The 15,116-nt window shown below is 39.3% G+C and overlaps 1 protein-coding gene across 6 annotated transcripts in view; it reads right to left on the bottom strand.

Moving 5' to 3' along the window:
• Positions 1-15,116, bottom strand: part of ACAD11 (acyl-CoA dehydrogenase family member 11) — a 104,063-nt gene that overhangs the window by 16,427 nt on the left and 72,520 nt on the right. For 3 of the 6 annotated variants that reach the window (XM_060099017.1, XM_060099019.1, XM_060099020.1), the window contains 5 exons: positions 11,194-11,260; positions 10,485-10,570; positions 7,176-7,247; positions 6,123-6,277; positions 2,824-2,865 (listed from right to left, as the gene is read on the bottom strand). In XM_060099017.1, coding sequence (XP_059955000.1) covers positions 2,824-2,865; positions 6,123-6,277; positions 7,176-7,247; positions 10,485-10,570; positions 11,194-11,260 — 422 coding nt within the window. Of the gene's footprint in view, positions 1-2,813; positions 2,881-3,018; positions 4,429-6,122; positions 6,278-7,175; positions 7,248-10,484; positions 10,571-11,193; positions 11,261-15,116 lie in introns of those variants that run through there. The other 3 variants (XM_060099022.1, XM_060099023.1, XM_060099018.1) reach the window with 3 other exon arrangements.

The raw sequence follows: 15,116 nt of genomic DNA, 5'->3' as shown, positions 1-15,116 counted from the left end.
GGTGATGGTGGCCTCGTAGAAAGAGTTTGGGAGTGTTTCTCCCTCTACTATAGTTTGGAAGAGTTTGAGAAGGAAAGGTGTTAGCTCTTCCCTAAATGTTTGATAGAATTCACCTCTGAATCCATCTGGTCCTGAGCTTTTGTTTGTTGGAATATTTTTAATCACAGTTTCAATTTCAGTGCTTGTGATTGGTCCGTTTATATTTTCTGTTTCTTCCTGGTTCAGTCTCAGAATGTTTTGCTTTTCTAAGAATTTTTCCATTTCTTCCAGGTTGTCCATTTTTTGGCATAGAGCTGCTTGTAGTAATCGCTTATGATCCTTTGTATCTCTGCAGTGTCAGTAGTTACTTCTCTTTTTTCATTTCTAATTCTATTGATTTGAGTCCTCTCCCTCTTTTTCTTGATGAGGCTGGCTGACGGTTTATCAATTTTGTTTATCTTCTCAAAGAACCAGCTTTGAGTTTTATTGATCTTTGTTATTGTTTCCTTCATTTCTTTTTCATTTATTTCTGATCTGATATTTATGATTTCTTTCCTCCTCCTAACTTTGGGGTTTTTTTGTTCTTCTTTCTCTAATTGCTTTAGGTGTAAGGTTAGGTTGTTTGAGATGTTTCTTATTTTTTAAGGTAGGATTGTATTTCTATAAACTTCCCTCTTAGAACTGCTTTTGCTCCATCACATAGGTTTTGGGTCATATGTTTTCATTTTCATTTGTTTCTAGGTATTTTTTGATTTCCTGTCTGATTTTTTCAGTGATCTCCTGGTTATTAAGTAGTGTATTGTTTAGCCTCCATGTGTTTGTGTTTTTCACAGCTTTTTTTTCCTGTAATTGATATGTAGTCTCATAGCGTTGTAGTAGGAAAAGATACTTGATACGATTTCAATTTTCTTAAATTTACTGAGGTTTGATTTGTGACCCAAGATATGATCCATCCTGCAGAAAATTCCATGAGAACCTGAGAAGAAAGTGTATTCTGTTATTTTTGGATGGAATGTCCTATAAATATCAATTAAGTCCATCTTGTTGAATGTGTTACTCTCAATTTCCCCTTTTATGGCTGTTAGTATTTGCCTTATGTATTGCGGTGCTCCTATGCCGGGTGCACAAATATTTACAATTGTTATATCTTCTTCTTGGATTGATCCCTTGACCATTATGTAGTGTCCTTCTTTGTCTCTTGTAATAGTCTTTATTTTAAAGTCTATTTTGTCTGATATGAGAACTGCTACTCCAACTTTCTGTTGATTTTCATTTGCATGGAATACCTTTTCCATCCCCTCACTTTCAGTCTGTATGTGTCCCTAGGTCTGAAGTGGGTCTCTTGTCTATGGGTTTTGTTTTGGTATCCTTTGTATCCTTTCAGCCAGTGTAGGTCTTTTGGTTGGAGCATTTACTCCATTTACATTTAAAGTAATTATCAATATGTATGTTCCTATTACCATTTTCTTAATTGTTTTGGGTTTATTATTGTAGGTCTTTTCCTTCTCTTGTGTTTCCTGCCTAGAGAAGTTCCTTTAGCATTTGTTGTAAAGCTGGTTTGGTGGTGCTGAATTCTGTTAGCTTTTGCTCGTCAGTAAAGGTTTTAGTTTCTCCGGCGAATCTGAATGAGATCCTTGCTGGGTAATCTTGGTTGTAGGTTTTTCCCTTTCATCACTTTAAATATGTATTGCCACTCCTTCCTGGTTTGCAGAGTTTCTGCTGAAAGATCAGCTGTTAACCTTATGGGGATTCCCTTGTATGTTATTTGTTGTTCTTCCCTTGCTGCTTTTAATATTTTTTCTTTTTATTTAATTTTTGATAATTTGGTTAATATGTATCTTGCCATGTTTCTCCTTGGATTTATCCTGTATGGGACTTTTTGCCTTTCCTGGACTTGATTAACTATTTCCTTTCCCATATTAGTGAAGTTTTCAACTATAATCTCTTCAAATATTTTCTCAGTCCCTTTCTTTTTCTCTTCTTCTTCTGGAACCCCTGTAATTCTAATTTTGGTGCATTTAATGTTGTCCCAGAGGTCTCTGAGACTGTCCTCAATTATTTTCATTCTTTTTTCTTTATTCTGCTCTGCAGTAGTTATTTCCACTATATTATCTTCCAGGTCACTCTTCCGTTCTTCTGCCTCAGTTTTTCTGCCATTGATTCCTTCTAGAGAATTTTAAATTTCATTTATTGTGTTGTTCATCATTGTCTGTTTGCTCTTTAGTTCTTGTAGTTCCTTGTTAAATGTTTCCTGTATTTTCTCCATTCCATTTCCAAGATTTTGGATCATCTTTACTATCATTATTCTGAATTCTTTTTCAGGTAGACTGCCTATTTCCTCTTCATTTGTTTGGTCTGGTGGGTTTTTATCTTGCTCCTTCTTCTGCTGTGTATTTCTCTGTCTTCTCATTTTGCTTCACTTACTGTGTTTGGGGTCTCCTTTTCACAGGCTGCAGGTTCGTAGTTCCTGTTGTTTTTGCTGTCTGCCCCCAGTGGCGAAGGTTGGTTCAGTGGGTTGTGTCAGCCTCCTGGTGGAGGGGACTACAGCCTGTGTTCTGGTGGATGAGGGTGGATCTTGTCTTTCTGGTGGGCAGGTCTGCCTCTGGTGGTGTGTTTTGGGGTGTCTGTGTTCTTATCATGATTTTAGGCAGCCTCTCTGCTAATTGGTAGGGTTGTGTTCCTGTCTTGCTAGTTGTTTGGCATAGAGTGTCCAACACTGTAGCTTGCTGAGTGGAGCTGCATCTTGGCGTCGAGATGGAGATCTCTGGGAGATTTTCGCCATATGATATGACATGGAGCTGGGAGTTCTCTGGTGGACCAATGTCCTGAACTCGACTCTCCTACCTCATAGGCACAGGCCTGTCTCCCGGCTGGAGCACCAAGATCCTGTCATCCACATGGCTCAGAATAAAAGGGAGAAAAAAGGAAAGGAAGAAAGAAAAATAAATTAAAAAATAAAATTAATAAAATAAAAAATAATTATTGAAAATAAAAAAAAATTAAGTTGTTAAAAAAAAAAGAAAGAAGAGAGCAACCTAACCAAAAAACAAATCCACCAATGATAACAAGCACTAAAAACTATACAGAAAAAAACAAACAAACAAAAAAACCCAACCCGGACAGATAGAACCCTAGGACAAATGGTAAAAGCAAAGCTATACAGACAAAATCACACACAGAAACATATATATACACACTCCTAAAAACAGAAAAAGGAAAAAAAGTATATATCATTGCTCCCAAAGTCCACCACCTCAATTTTGGGATGATTTGTTATCTATTCAGGTATTCCAGAGATATAGGGTACATCAAGTTGATTGTGGAGATTTAATCCACTGCTCTTGAGGCTGCTGGGAGAGATTTCCCTTTCTCTTCTTTGCACAGCTCCTAGGGTTCAGCTTTGTATTTGGCCCCGCCTCTGCATGTAGGTCACCTGAGGGCTTCTGTTCTTCGCTCAGACAGGATGGGGTTAAAGGCACAGCTGATTAGGGAGCTCTGGCTCACTCAGGCCGGGGGAGGGAGGGGTACAGAATGCAGGGTGAGCCTGTGGCGGCAGAGACTGGTGTGACGCTGCAACAGCCTGAGATGCACCATGTGTTCTCCTGGGATGTTGTCCCTGGATCACGGGACCCTGGCAGTGGCAGGCTGCACAGGCTCCCGGGAGGGGAGGTGTGGATAGTGACCTGTGCTTGCTCACAAGCTTCTTGGTGGCTGCAGCAGCAGCCTTAGCGTCTCATGCCCATCCCTGGCGTCTGCGCTGATGCACACCTTTCTGGAGCTCATTTAGTCGGCACTCTTAATCTCCTCTCCTCGTGCACTGCCAAACAAAGAGGCAAGAAAAAGTCTCTTGCCTCTTCGGCAGCTCGAGACTTTTTACTGGACGCCCTCCTGGCTAGCTGTGGCACACTGGCCCCTTCAGGCTGTGTTCACGCAGTCAACCCCAGTCCTCTCCCCAGGACCTGACCTCCGAAGCCCGAGCCTCAGCTCCCAGCCCCCACCCGCCCTGGCGGGTGAGCAGACAAGCCTCTAGGGCTGGTGAGCGCTGGTCGGCACTGATCCTCCGTGTGGTAATCTCTCCGCTTTGCCCTCCGCACCCCTGTTGCTGCGCTCTCCTCTGCAGCTCCGAAGCTTTCCCCCCCGCGCCACCTGCAGTCTCCGCCCATGAAGGGCCTTCCTAGTGTGTGGAAACCTTTCCTCCTTCACAGCTCCCTCCCACTGGTGCAGGTCTCGTCCCTATTCTTTTGTCTCTGTTTTTTCTTTTTTCTTTTGCCCCACCCAGGTACGTGGGGAGTTTTTGGCCTTTTGGGAGGTCTGAGGTCTTCTGCCAGCATTTAGTAGGTATTCTCTAGGGGTTGTTCCACATGTAGATGTATTTCTGATGTATTTGTGGGGAGGAAGGTGATCTCCATGTCTTACTCTTCTGCCATTTTGAAGCTCCTCCTAGGCAATCTTGAAAAGAGAAAAGTGTAAGAAGTGACAGTTGATGCCATGAGCAATTCTTTAGCTCCTACTCCAGCAACATTGTGGAGTTGTATCCATGGCCTCAAACATTCACATCTTCTTACTTCTTCCAACAGTGCCCATCTAACAGCTGAACCCTGGCTCTCAAAGTTAACTAAAGGGGTTCTTCCACAAATTATTCCTAGGTATGTGCCATAAAGCAGGCTGTCATTTTTCCATAAGAACAATGTTACAACTAAATCATAGATATGCTGAATAATGTTTCAAAAAAAAAAGCAAACATGGCCTATAGGAATTCAAGGTAAAAAATATACTGCAAAATTTTTATGACTCTCACAAATGTACTTTACAAGGGGTTGTAAAGTACATTTGTGACAATCTTATAAAATGTACTAAAATATACATGTCCAGCAAACATGTCTAGCGAGGTTCTCTAGAATACAATTTTATTACTACAAGTTTGACCTAACACTACATGTTAGCAATCATAAGTATTAAATATTTAATAATAATTTTTCTTGCCTCCTTAAAATTTAGAAGGGCTTTTGGGGAGATGATTTGGATATCTCATTTCTCTTAAAAAAGTTTTCTATTTCAGCTTAAAAGCTCTCTTCAACATTTCTTGTAAGCAAGGAAGTCTGAAATGATAGCGTCTTTTCCTCTTTTTTTTTTTTTTAATATATTTATTTATTTATTTATTTTTGGCTGCTTTGGGTCTTCATTGCTGCGTGTGGGTTTTTCTCTAGTTGCGGCGAGAGGGGGCTACTCTTCATTGTAGCGCACAGGCTTCTCATTGCAGTGGCTTTTCTTGTTTTAGAGCACAGGCTCTAGGTATGCAGGCTTCAGTAGTTGTGGCTCACAGGCTCAGTAGCTGTGGCTCGTGGGCTCTAGAATGCAGGCTCAGTAGTTGTGGCGCACAGGCTTAGTTGCTCCATGGCATGTGGGATCTTCCCGGACCAGGGTTCGAACCTATGTCCCCTGCATTGGCATGCAGATTCTTAACCACTGCTCTACCAGGGAGGTACTGTCTCTTTTTCTCTTGATCAATATTGTCTAATTTGGATTATAGTGCCCGGATGTAAGGATGTAACTATATTGTTTACTGTACTTTGTAAACAACAGACTCAGTAGTACATAATTAAGAGAGGAGAATTCAAAATATCTTGAACATCCCACCAAATGCTGATCCCATTTCTACTCGCATTTCTCCATTGTCAGGAAGCTCACTTCTTTTTAAAGCAGTCCATTCCATTTTTATATCTCTCTTATTTCACTGAGTTTTAGGCTATTTTCCTATATCTCTCCACTTATCTGTTCTAATTCCTTCCAGAAAGTCAAAGGACAAGGCTTCCTTCCTCCTTACAACAGCCCTCTCATGTCCACAGAGAGGGCTACTGTACGAGGTTCTCTATAGAGAACGAGAGTCTGGGAAAGTTGAAGGAATTGTCCACACTCTGTGTGCTGAGGTGTTGAAGCACTTAAAGAGTTATTTAATCTTTCACAAAGATAACTACCTCTGGTCAGACTATATTTAAATTCAGACATAAATATGTTTTGTGGAAAACATATTTTCTCCTTGTTTATTCAGAGGAAATCTCTTGCTGACCAAGTAATGCTGTTTTGGTTCAAGGTTAGTGTAATGCATTGGGCTACAATAAATTCAAATAAGTAATTATCCTTACATGTGAATACAGTTTCTTCTTAAACGCCACCCTTTGTTTTGCCCGTTCACACATAATCTGCAAAGCACGTTCAGCCAAACCTATTGTTCTCATACAGTGGTGGATTCTGCCAGGTCCAAGGCGGCCTTGGGCAATTTCAAATCCCCTACCTTCACCTGTGAGAAAGAAAGGATAACATGACCACAGCCTATTTCTTTTGTTATTTACACAAATCCTGAGAAACGTATGAACTGCCCTCAATAAAAATGGCATTCCAGTAGGAAAAAAGTCAGCTCTGTAATAAGGTTCACTATACCTTTATGGAACTTTGATTTCTATGTATTTTAAACCACCATCATCAAAAACTTGGATCAAATTTAAGAATGTCTTCTGAGTACCTACTCTGCATAAGTTGTTTTGTTAGAGCTGCAATGGTTACAAAAGTAGATAAGACACAGACCTGAGTTTAGAACCTAGAAGACGGGCAAGGATGCTAGGGATAAGGGATATGGAGAGGGACAAGAAAGGCAAAGGAGGGAGACGCTGTCTTTTCATCATGGTAACCTTAGGGCCTGGCAGGATCAGGGGCTTTTTGAGTGGATGAGATGAGGAACACAAGAACCTTCCTGAAAGAGGTGGCATCAGAGGTGTTCCCTGAAGGTTGAGTAGGATTCCAACAGGCAAGAGGATGGAGTCATTCCAGGTATACAGTGTTCACAAAGTTATTTATGCTTCTAATGTGTATATGACTTGAATTCATAAAGTCCTGAGGTTTCAGTAAAACAAGTAGAGGCTTGAAGATCACGTTTTAGGAAAAAGTCTGTTGCTCTGAATTGTATAATTTTTATATTTAGCTGTGTTTTCAACTGATGTGCTACCACATCAAATACTTAAATAAAACCTTATTATTCCATGTAAGAAAATCCATGAAAGGAAAAAAATTTCCTTTACAAATGGAGTAAATAAGAGGGGAAAGTATCTAAATTATGGTATACTTCGTATCTTTTCCAGATTTAGACCTGAAAATATTTTAAAACAAATTAATAGAGAATCATTTTTCCAAACTTATCTCACCTAGTATTAAATTGGTGGCAGGAACTCGCACTTGATTAAAATGGATCTCAAAATGTCCTCCATGGAAATTATCTACAAAATAGAGAATAAAATTTTAAAAAGCAAAATGAATTGACCAAAAAACAGTCACAGATAATTAATCTACTGAAATATAGTTATTCAAAGATAGTGGAATTTAAAGGCCTTATATGTCATACATTCCTAGGTAGACCAGAGCCCTGAACCCCCAGCACTGTGTAGCTCAGAAAACTTATCAACTGTTTTAGAAATTTTAAGAGATTTTAGATATCATTTCATCAAGAGGTTTCTGAACTCATTCTCTGAAGTTGTAGAGCTATGAAAAAGGAAGACGGCTCCACAGCTCCGATCAAACTAATTTATTATTGTTTTGTTATTGCTTCTTCTTTGAAAATTTTTATATATGGGCTTCCAAAGAAAATTTTACTTGGAAAAAAAAAGTTCCACTGGTTCAAAAATTGAAAGTGAATAATGTAATTTAAATTTCTGATTTGACCATTGTGGAAACCAATGCCTGATGATGTGAAGAACCTGCTTGAAGGGACAGAGCAGGTTCAGCATTTAGAGACAAAGCTGAGGCTGGGCCTTCAGGTATGTTTGCTCCCAGTCTAGGCTTGTTCACTGTGTGTTTGCCTCTTGAAAATGCTGGCATGTGACTGAGATTGGGAACACATTCACATTTTGTCTTTACATCATCCCTCCTCCCTGCCAAATTCTGCAGATAATCTCATGCTAACTCCACACCCTTTCCCAGTCAGAAGAGACATTAATAATCAATTATGTCCACACTGTTTCTTTTGGCCTTGGCACAGCGAGTTGGAGAGATGCTGGTGAAATTATCATACTGAAATTTCAAACATAGGCTCTACAGTGGAGGGTATTTGTAGCCAACAAACATTATAAACTCATTTTGGTGGTCTTTCAGGCTTTTGCTCTGCAACCCAACAACTTCCCACGCACAGTTTGCTCCAGTGAGCTTGTTCATCCCCATGCTGCCAACACACGTTTCTTTTCTTTATAATTCAATCCTTTTTTTTAAAGTTAATTTTTATTGGAGTATAGTTGCTTTACAATGTTGTATTCATTTCTAGTGTACAGCAAAATTAATCAGCTACACATATCCCCTCTTTTTTGGATTTCCTTGCCACTTAGGTTACCACGTGCATTAAGCAGAGTTCCCTGGGCTACACAATATGTTCTCATTAGTTGTCTATTTTATACATAGTATCAATAGTATATATGTGTCAATCCCAATCTCCCAATTCCTCCCCCCTCCCCCCTCCCTTGGTATCCATACATTTGTTCTCTATGTCTGTGTCTCCATTTCTGTTTTGCAAATAAGATCATCTATACCATTTTTCTAGATTCCACATATACGCATTAATATACAATATTTGTTTTTCTGACTTACTTCACTCTGTATGACACTCTCTAGGTCCATCCACATCTCTACAAATGACCCAATTTCATTCCTTTTAATGGCTGAGTAATATTCCATTGTATATATGTACCACATCTTTTTTATCCATTCATCTGTTTCTTTTTTTTTTTTTTTTTTTTTGCGGTACACGGGCCTCTCACTGTTGTGGCCTCTCCCGTTGCAGAGCACAGGCTCCGGATGCGCAGGCTCAGCGGCCATGGCTCACGGGCCCAGCCGCTCCATGGCATGTGGGATCTTCCCAGACCGGGGCACGAACCTGTGTCCCCTGCATCGGCAGGCAGATTCTCAACCACTGCGCCACCAGGGGAGCCCTATCCATTCATCTGTTGATGGACATTTAGGCTGCTTCCATGTCCTGGCTATTGTAAATAGTGCTGCAATGAACACTGGGGTGCATGTGTCTTTTTGAATCATGGTTTTCTCAGAGTATATGACCAGGAGTGGGATTGCTGTGTCACATGGTAGTTGTAGTTTTAGATTTTTAAGCAACCTCCATACTGTTCTCCATAGTGGCTGTACCAATTTACATTCCCACCGACAGTGCAGGAGGGGCTCCCTTTGCTCCACACCCTCTCCAGCATTTACCGTTTGTAGATATTTTGATGGTGGCCAATCTGACCAGTGTGAGGTGATACCTCATTGTAGTTTTGATTTGCATTTCTCTAATAATCAGTGTTGTTGAGCATCTTTTCATGTTTGCCAACACACTTAACCTGTGGGTGCATTCTCCAGCTGCAGCCTATAGAAAGTGATGATGCCAAATGTTCCATAAAACTGAAAGTCTTATATCTACTACTTGAATATTTTCATTAGCCACTTTCAACAATAAACAGAAAGCCAGGGTCACCACAAACCTGAAGTTCAGTAAACTTTTTCATAACATTTATCACCGGCTGACAGCTATATAACTTCTTATTTACATGTTTGTATTTATTCTCTGTCTCCTTCCCCCAGCATGTAAGCTCCACAAGGGCAGAGATCTTGGTCTACTGTGTTCACTAATGTATTCTAAGTACCTGGAACCATGCTCAGCACTCAACAAATACTTGCTGGGTGAGCAACCTGATTGGCAAGGAAACAGTGAACATGAGCCTGAGCAAAAGTATCCTTGCTTCTTAGAAATTCCACCCAAGGACAGAAGGAAGGAAAAATTTTGCATTCAAATCAGTCAAAACCCATTGCTTATTAATAGCTCTTGAGGTTGATTGACTAAGAAAGCTAAACTTGAAAACAAAAATGAATGTTACTATGGGTTACCTAGATTTAATTTTCCAGGTGTATTTCATTAATCTATTCTCCTGGATGATGAAGAGAAGACTGGCAGACAGAGTCGTTATTCCTTGAATACCAGTCTGCCCTTTCCCCAAAGCAGACAAAACGTGGTAGAATGCTGCACCACCTCTCTTTTTATTTGTTCTATTCTGAACTCCACTCGTATTTTTATTAAGCGTCAAAAAATTTCTAAGAACCCATCTTGTGCATTAAAATACTATCTGGGGACTTCCCTGGTGGTCCAGTGGTTAAGAATCCACCTTCCAATGCAAGGGACGTGGGTTTGATCCCTGGTCAGGGAACTAAGATCCCACATGCTGCGGGGCAACTAAGCCCACGTGCCGCAACTACTAAGCCCGTGCTCTCTAGAGCCTGTGCACCATGACTAGAGAGACTGCCCGCTACAACGAAAGATCCCACATGCCGCAATGAAGATCCTGTGTGCCACAACTAAGACCTGATGCAGCCAAATAAATAAATAAATAATTTTAAAAAAATGCTATCTAGTCCCTTCAGTGTTACTGCATATTCTAGTCTTCCTGCTTGCAAATACACGGACAGGTTGATTGAGTACTTACCCAGGTAGCCAAAAACAGACAAGGGCCTTATTACTTCTACTCCAGGTGTGTTGATGGGAACAAGAATCATGCTGTGTTGTTTGTGTCTGGTCAAAAGAAAAACAGATGTTAGGAAAAGTGTGCTAAGTGGAAAAATAAAACAGATGTTAGGCAGAGTCTCAACTGTCATCTTTTCATTGTTGTTATCATGTAATTATGTAAGCAATGATGTTTGGAATGGGAACTGTGTAAAAAACATACATTAAGTACATTCAGATGCAGGCTGTGATCTGGAACAATGATGATTTTAAAAGATGTGAAAGTTATTTAACTGAGGCTTCTCATTGCTCAAAGTGGTAACTGGCAACTGATATTCAATACATTAAACATTTCAAGACTATTGCCTTGGATCTAAATGTCTAACTTACAAACAGTTTTGAAAAATTTTATATATCTTGTAATCTGATCCAAACAGCTTTGAGGATTCAGCAACACTTTTAATACAGGAAATTCCACAGTGAAGAATGTACAGTGACACTCCCTAAAATGTTTTCTAAATATATCTTTTAGCAAAATAATTGTGAAATACAAACATGTGACATTTAATGTCATAATATATTTTATATTATTATGATTTGTGAGCCCAAATGGTGCGTTTTAAGTAAATTAAGTGGATACAAAGACCTACACTTATTCCTCATAGATTTCTCAATCACTATTGTTTTATTACCTGGTTACAGAGTTATTGTTACTTTTTCCCATAACAATTGCAATTTTGCACTTTGGATTCCCAGCTCCTAAAACCAGAGAGAAAATTAGAACAATACATCATAAAAAGAAATTTTTAGCCTGACATTCCACTGTAAAAGTTCTAATCTTTCTAAATTTACCTCTGGGAAAACAAACAAACAAACATACAGGAAGAAAACCCTTAATTCATTAAAAAAATAATGCTATGTACAAAACTGTATATCACCCAAGAAAAATCACTAGCCAAGGCCAAGAATGGACTTCTCAATGACAGCTGTGGCACGAAAATAGCCAGAAGTCAAAGAAGCCGTGAGGATCTTCCCTGGTGGCACAGTGGTTGAGAGTCCGCCTGCCAATGCAGGGAGCCCGGGTTCGTGCTCCGGTCTGGGAGGATTCCACATGCCGCGGAGAGGCTGGGCCCGTGGGCCGTGGCCGCTGGGCCTGCGCGTCCGGAGCCTGTGCTCCGCAACGGGAGAGGCCACAACAGTGAGAGAGAGGCCCGCATACCGCAAAAAAAAAAAAAAAAAAAAAAGAAGCCATGAAGAACTGCAGCCCTTAAGACAAAATGACAGCTCTCCCATTCATACCATTTCAGACATCAGCATGCTAGAAAGGTTGTGAACTTCTTCTAGCATATTTCCTCCTGTTTAGATCCCATATTTTCTGACATATGGACAAGAAGTACTAAAACTCATGATATTTACTCCCCAACCAGTGACTGAGAAAGACCTAATTTCCCCAGCCATGGGGCTGGGTGAGGGTGAGTCTGTTGGAGGATTTCAGTACCTATCCCAGATTACATCATTTACCCTAGTTATGCTATGGAGTAGCTGAAGATGGTTTACTTGGAGCTGTCCACATATATGAGGCTCTGATTCCACCTTCAGTAAGCCTGTTTTCATTCATTGATTTATTAAGGGTTAAAATTTGAAAATATAAAGCTATTCTCATTTTAATGTAAACTTTTATTTAACTAAAATTTAAGGTCTATGGCAATTCCCCAAAGGGGCCTTCTTGCAAAAAGTAAGTTTCATTTTCACCAGCCTAAGCACCTAGTCCCTCAGGGAAACTACCATTTAACTGGTGTTCTAATTATAAGACTGCAAGCAACTGGATCAGATTAAGCTAAACACATAACTTCTTATAAAAAGTAGTTTTAGGAGATGTGAAATCATATGAAGATTAAATGTGAAATGTTAGGAATTATGTCAAATAGTAGAATAACACCATAAAATCCCAGGATTTAAAGGACAAACTCTATGGGACATATTAAAGGCCACTGCAAGGATGTAATCAGTGAGATCCAGATGTGGGAAATCTACAAGACACATAATCCAGTTTCTTCAACAATTAAATTGCAGTAAAAAGGAAAAAAGAGGGATAGGGAAAAAAGGAAGGGAGCTTACAGATAAAAAGAGATGAAAAGAGACTTAAAAAGAGTCATCAACCAACAGGAATTTTTAGACCTTATTTGGATCCTAATTCAATTAAACAAACTAAAAAGCATTAATCACAATTATGAAACATTAGAAATTTGAATATGTAATGATAGGTAATGATATTAAGTAATTTTAGGTGTGCTAATGGTTTTGTGGTTACATTTTTAAAAGCACCCGTATTGAGATACACACTGAAATGTTTGTGAAAGAACTAATGTGATGTCTGGGATTTATTTCAAAATAATATGGGGAGAGGAGGGAATGAGAGTAGGATGAAGCAAGGTTGGCCATGAGTTGGAAACTGCTGAGTTGTAAAACTATTCAGAGTATTCCTGGGAGACCTAAATATGTAGCAAAGATATAAAGGAGAAACATGGGTGGTACACTGAAATGTCTGCAAATAGGTCATATAATAGTGAACATGAGGAGTAAAGGAGGGTAGGGCCCAGAGGAAAGAGATGCCTTAACTCTATAGATTGAGGGGATTGGGAAAAGGACATAGTGAAGAAGCAGTGCTAGAAGAAAGATGATTAGTTGGGAAACAGAGACCAAGGCAAGCAGAGGTAAAGAAAGAGAAGAGAGGGTAAAAATGAATAGAAAAACTAGAGAAAAGGGGTCTACTTTAAACATTGGCACTTACATCTGAAATTTTGAAACTCCTTACAATTGAATCTTTGGCTCTATAGAAGAAATGGATGAAACAGAATGCACAACTACAGCTCTTGCAGTGTTTTCAGTCTATATGAGGAGATACTAAATAAACAGAGAAAACTATAGAGTAGAAACAATCTAATATTTCCTAGAGTTTAGAGCGGAAACTGAATTGATAGCTTTTCTAAAACCAACTTGGAGAGATTCAAGATAGCAGAAATATGTGTTTATCTCCCATTGCTCCTGAGATCCCATTGAAATAAAAACATAAAAGTATAATGAAGGCATAACCATAACAGAAAAGGAAGTAAAGAATGTGAGGCAACAGGATTAGGGGTGTTGGTGGCCACCAACAAATGAGAGCTTTCAATAAATATCTGGGGAACAGATAGAGGCAAGTTGACCAATGAAATGTACAGAGAAGTCAGAGCCTAGCAAATGATGTAAGGAACTGCAAAGGGAGAGGGTTCTGACTCTGGAGTCAGAAGTTATGACTGAGAAGTGAGGCTACCAAAGGGGGATTAATCCAGTATTTATAGTTGGGCAAATGTAACAGGTGGCATAAAGTCATTCTGAGACCTGGGGCCCTGTAGCCTGAAAGCTAGCTTCCCATCAGCAGACTCTAAAGTGAGTCCCAGCCCAGCTCCACCAAAAGTTTCCTTGCAGAACTGCTACTCAGGAGAGAAAAATGGCTGGAAAAGAGCTGTTAAAACAAAGGAAACCTCAACCAGCTACTCTTCCTTTTTTCTTAAGTATGAATAGAAAAACAAGGATCTGTAGTATGTGAAGAGTCTGCAGCATTAAAGAGAATGACAGGCCCAAATAAAGAAACTGTAAAAACTGATTGGAATCGGAAGACTAAAGACTCCAGGAGAGAGGTCTCCAGAAAAGAAAGAACTCAATAGAATTAAAGTTACAATTTAAAGGTGTGTGTGTGTGTGTGTGTGTGTGTGTGTGTGTGTGTGCGCGCGCACGCGCATGTGTGTGTATGGATAAGGGGAAGGAGATATAAAAGCAAATAATGAAATGAAAGAAAAATGGCAATTAGAAACTGCAGGAAAATAATTTGTAAATGTACAAGTGAACCATGGTCTAAATATAAAAGAAACTACAGTATGGCATGAATTTAAATAATACATAGATTGTAAAACTATTTTAACTGATGTTGATGCTTAGAAACACTCTCCTTACACTGGCCAAGGTGATATTATATTGAATCAGTTAGAGAAGGACATGAAACCTATCTAATACACTACTCAGACCAGCATTGAACAATATTAGCATAGTCCTATAAGGTAAGTGTTGGTTTTCAAAGTGTAGAGTCATTCTGTGTTCAACAATGATTATAGTTGTAAGAAATAAATGTTAGTAATTCTGACAATGTAAAAGTAGAAGCTGTGGCTGACATAAGGTAAAATATGGAAGGGAAGAATAAAAGGTAGAGAAAGGGGTAGGTGCACTCATGTATCTTTAGGTTATAAAGAGGACCTTGAAGAGGTTCTGTGGAATGGGGATGCAGAGGAGAAATTTAGAGATATCGTCTAAAGTGTAAAAAGTAATCAATCAAAAAATTGAAATAATAAATGTCTACATTACAAAAGGGCAGAGAGTTATAATACATATGAGTGAAACTGTTCTTAATCAAATTGGGGAATCGATAAGTAGTGTCTAGAATGAATAAACTGGGAGAGAGAAAAAAACATTTTACCTAAAATTATAGCAGAAACCAGAGAACTAAAATCAGAAAACCAGAGTCTTCTCTAGGGTATGGTATTGTTGTGTGAAGGGATGGGAAACAGTATGCTCTTAAATA

This window comes from Mesoplodon densirostris, chromosome 5, assembly GCF_025265405.1.
Source record: "Mesoplodon densirostris isolate mMesDen1 chromosome 5, mMesDen1 primary haplotype, whole genome shotgun sequence".
NCBI lineage: Eukaryota > Metazoa > Chordata > Mammalia > Artiodactyla > Ziphiidae > Mesoplodon > Mesoplodon densirostris.
Note: the sequence above shows the minus strand (reverse complement) of the source record. Positions and strands in the feature narration are given on the sequence as shown.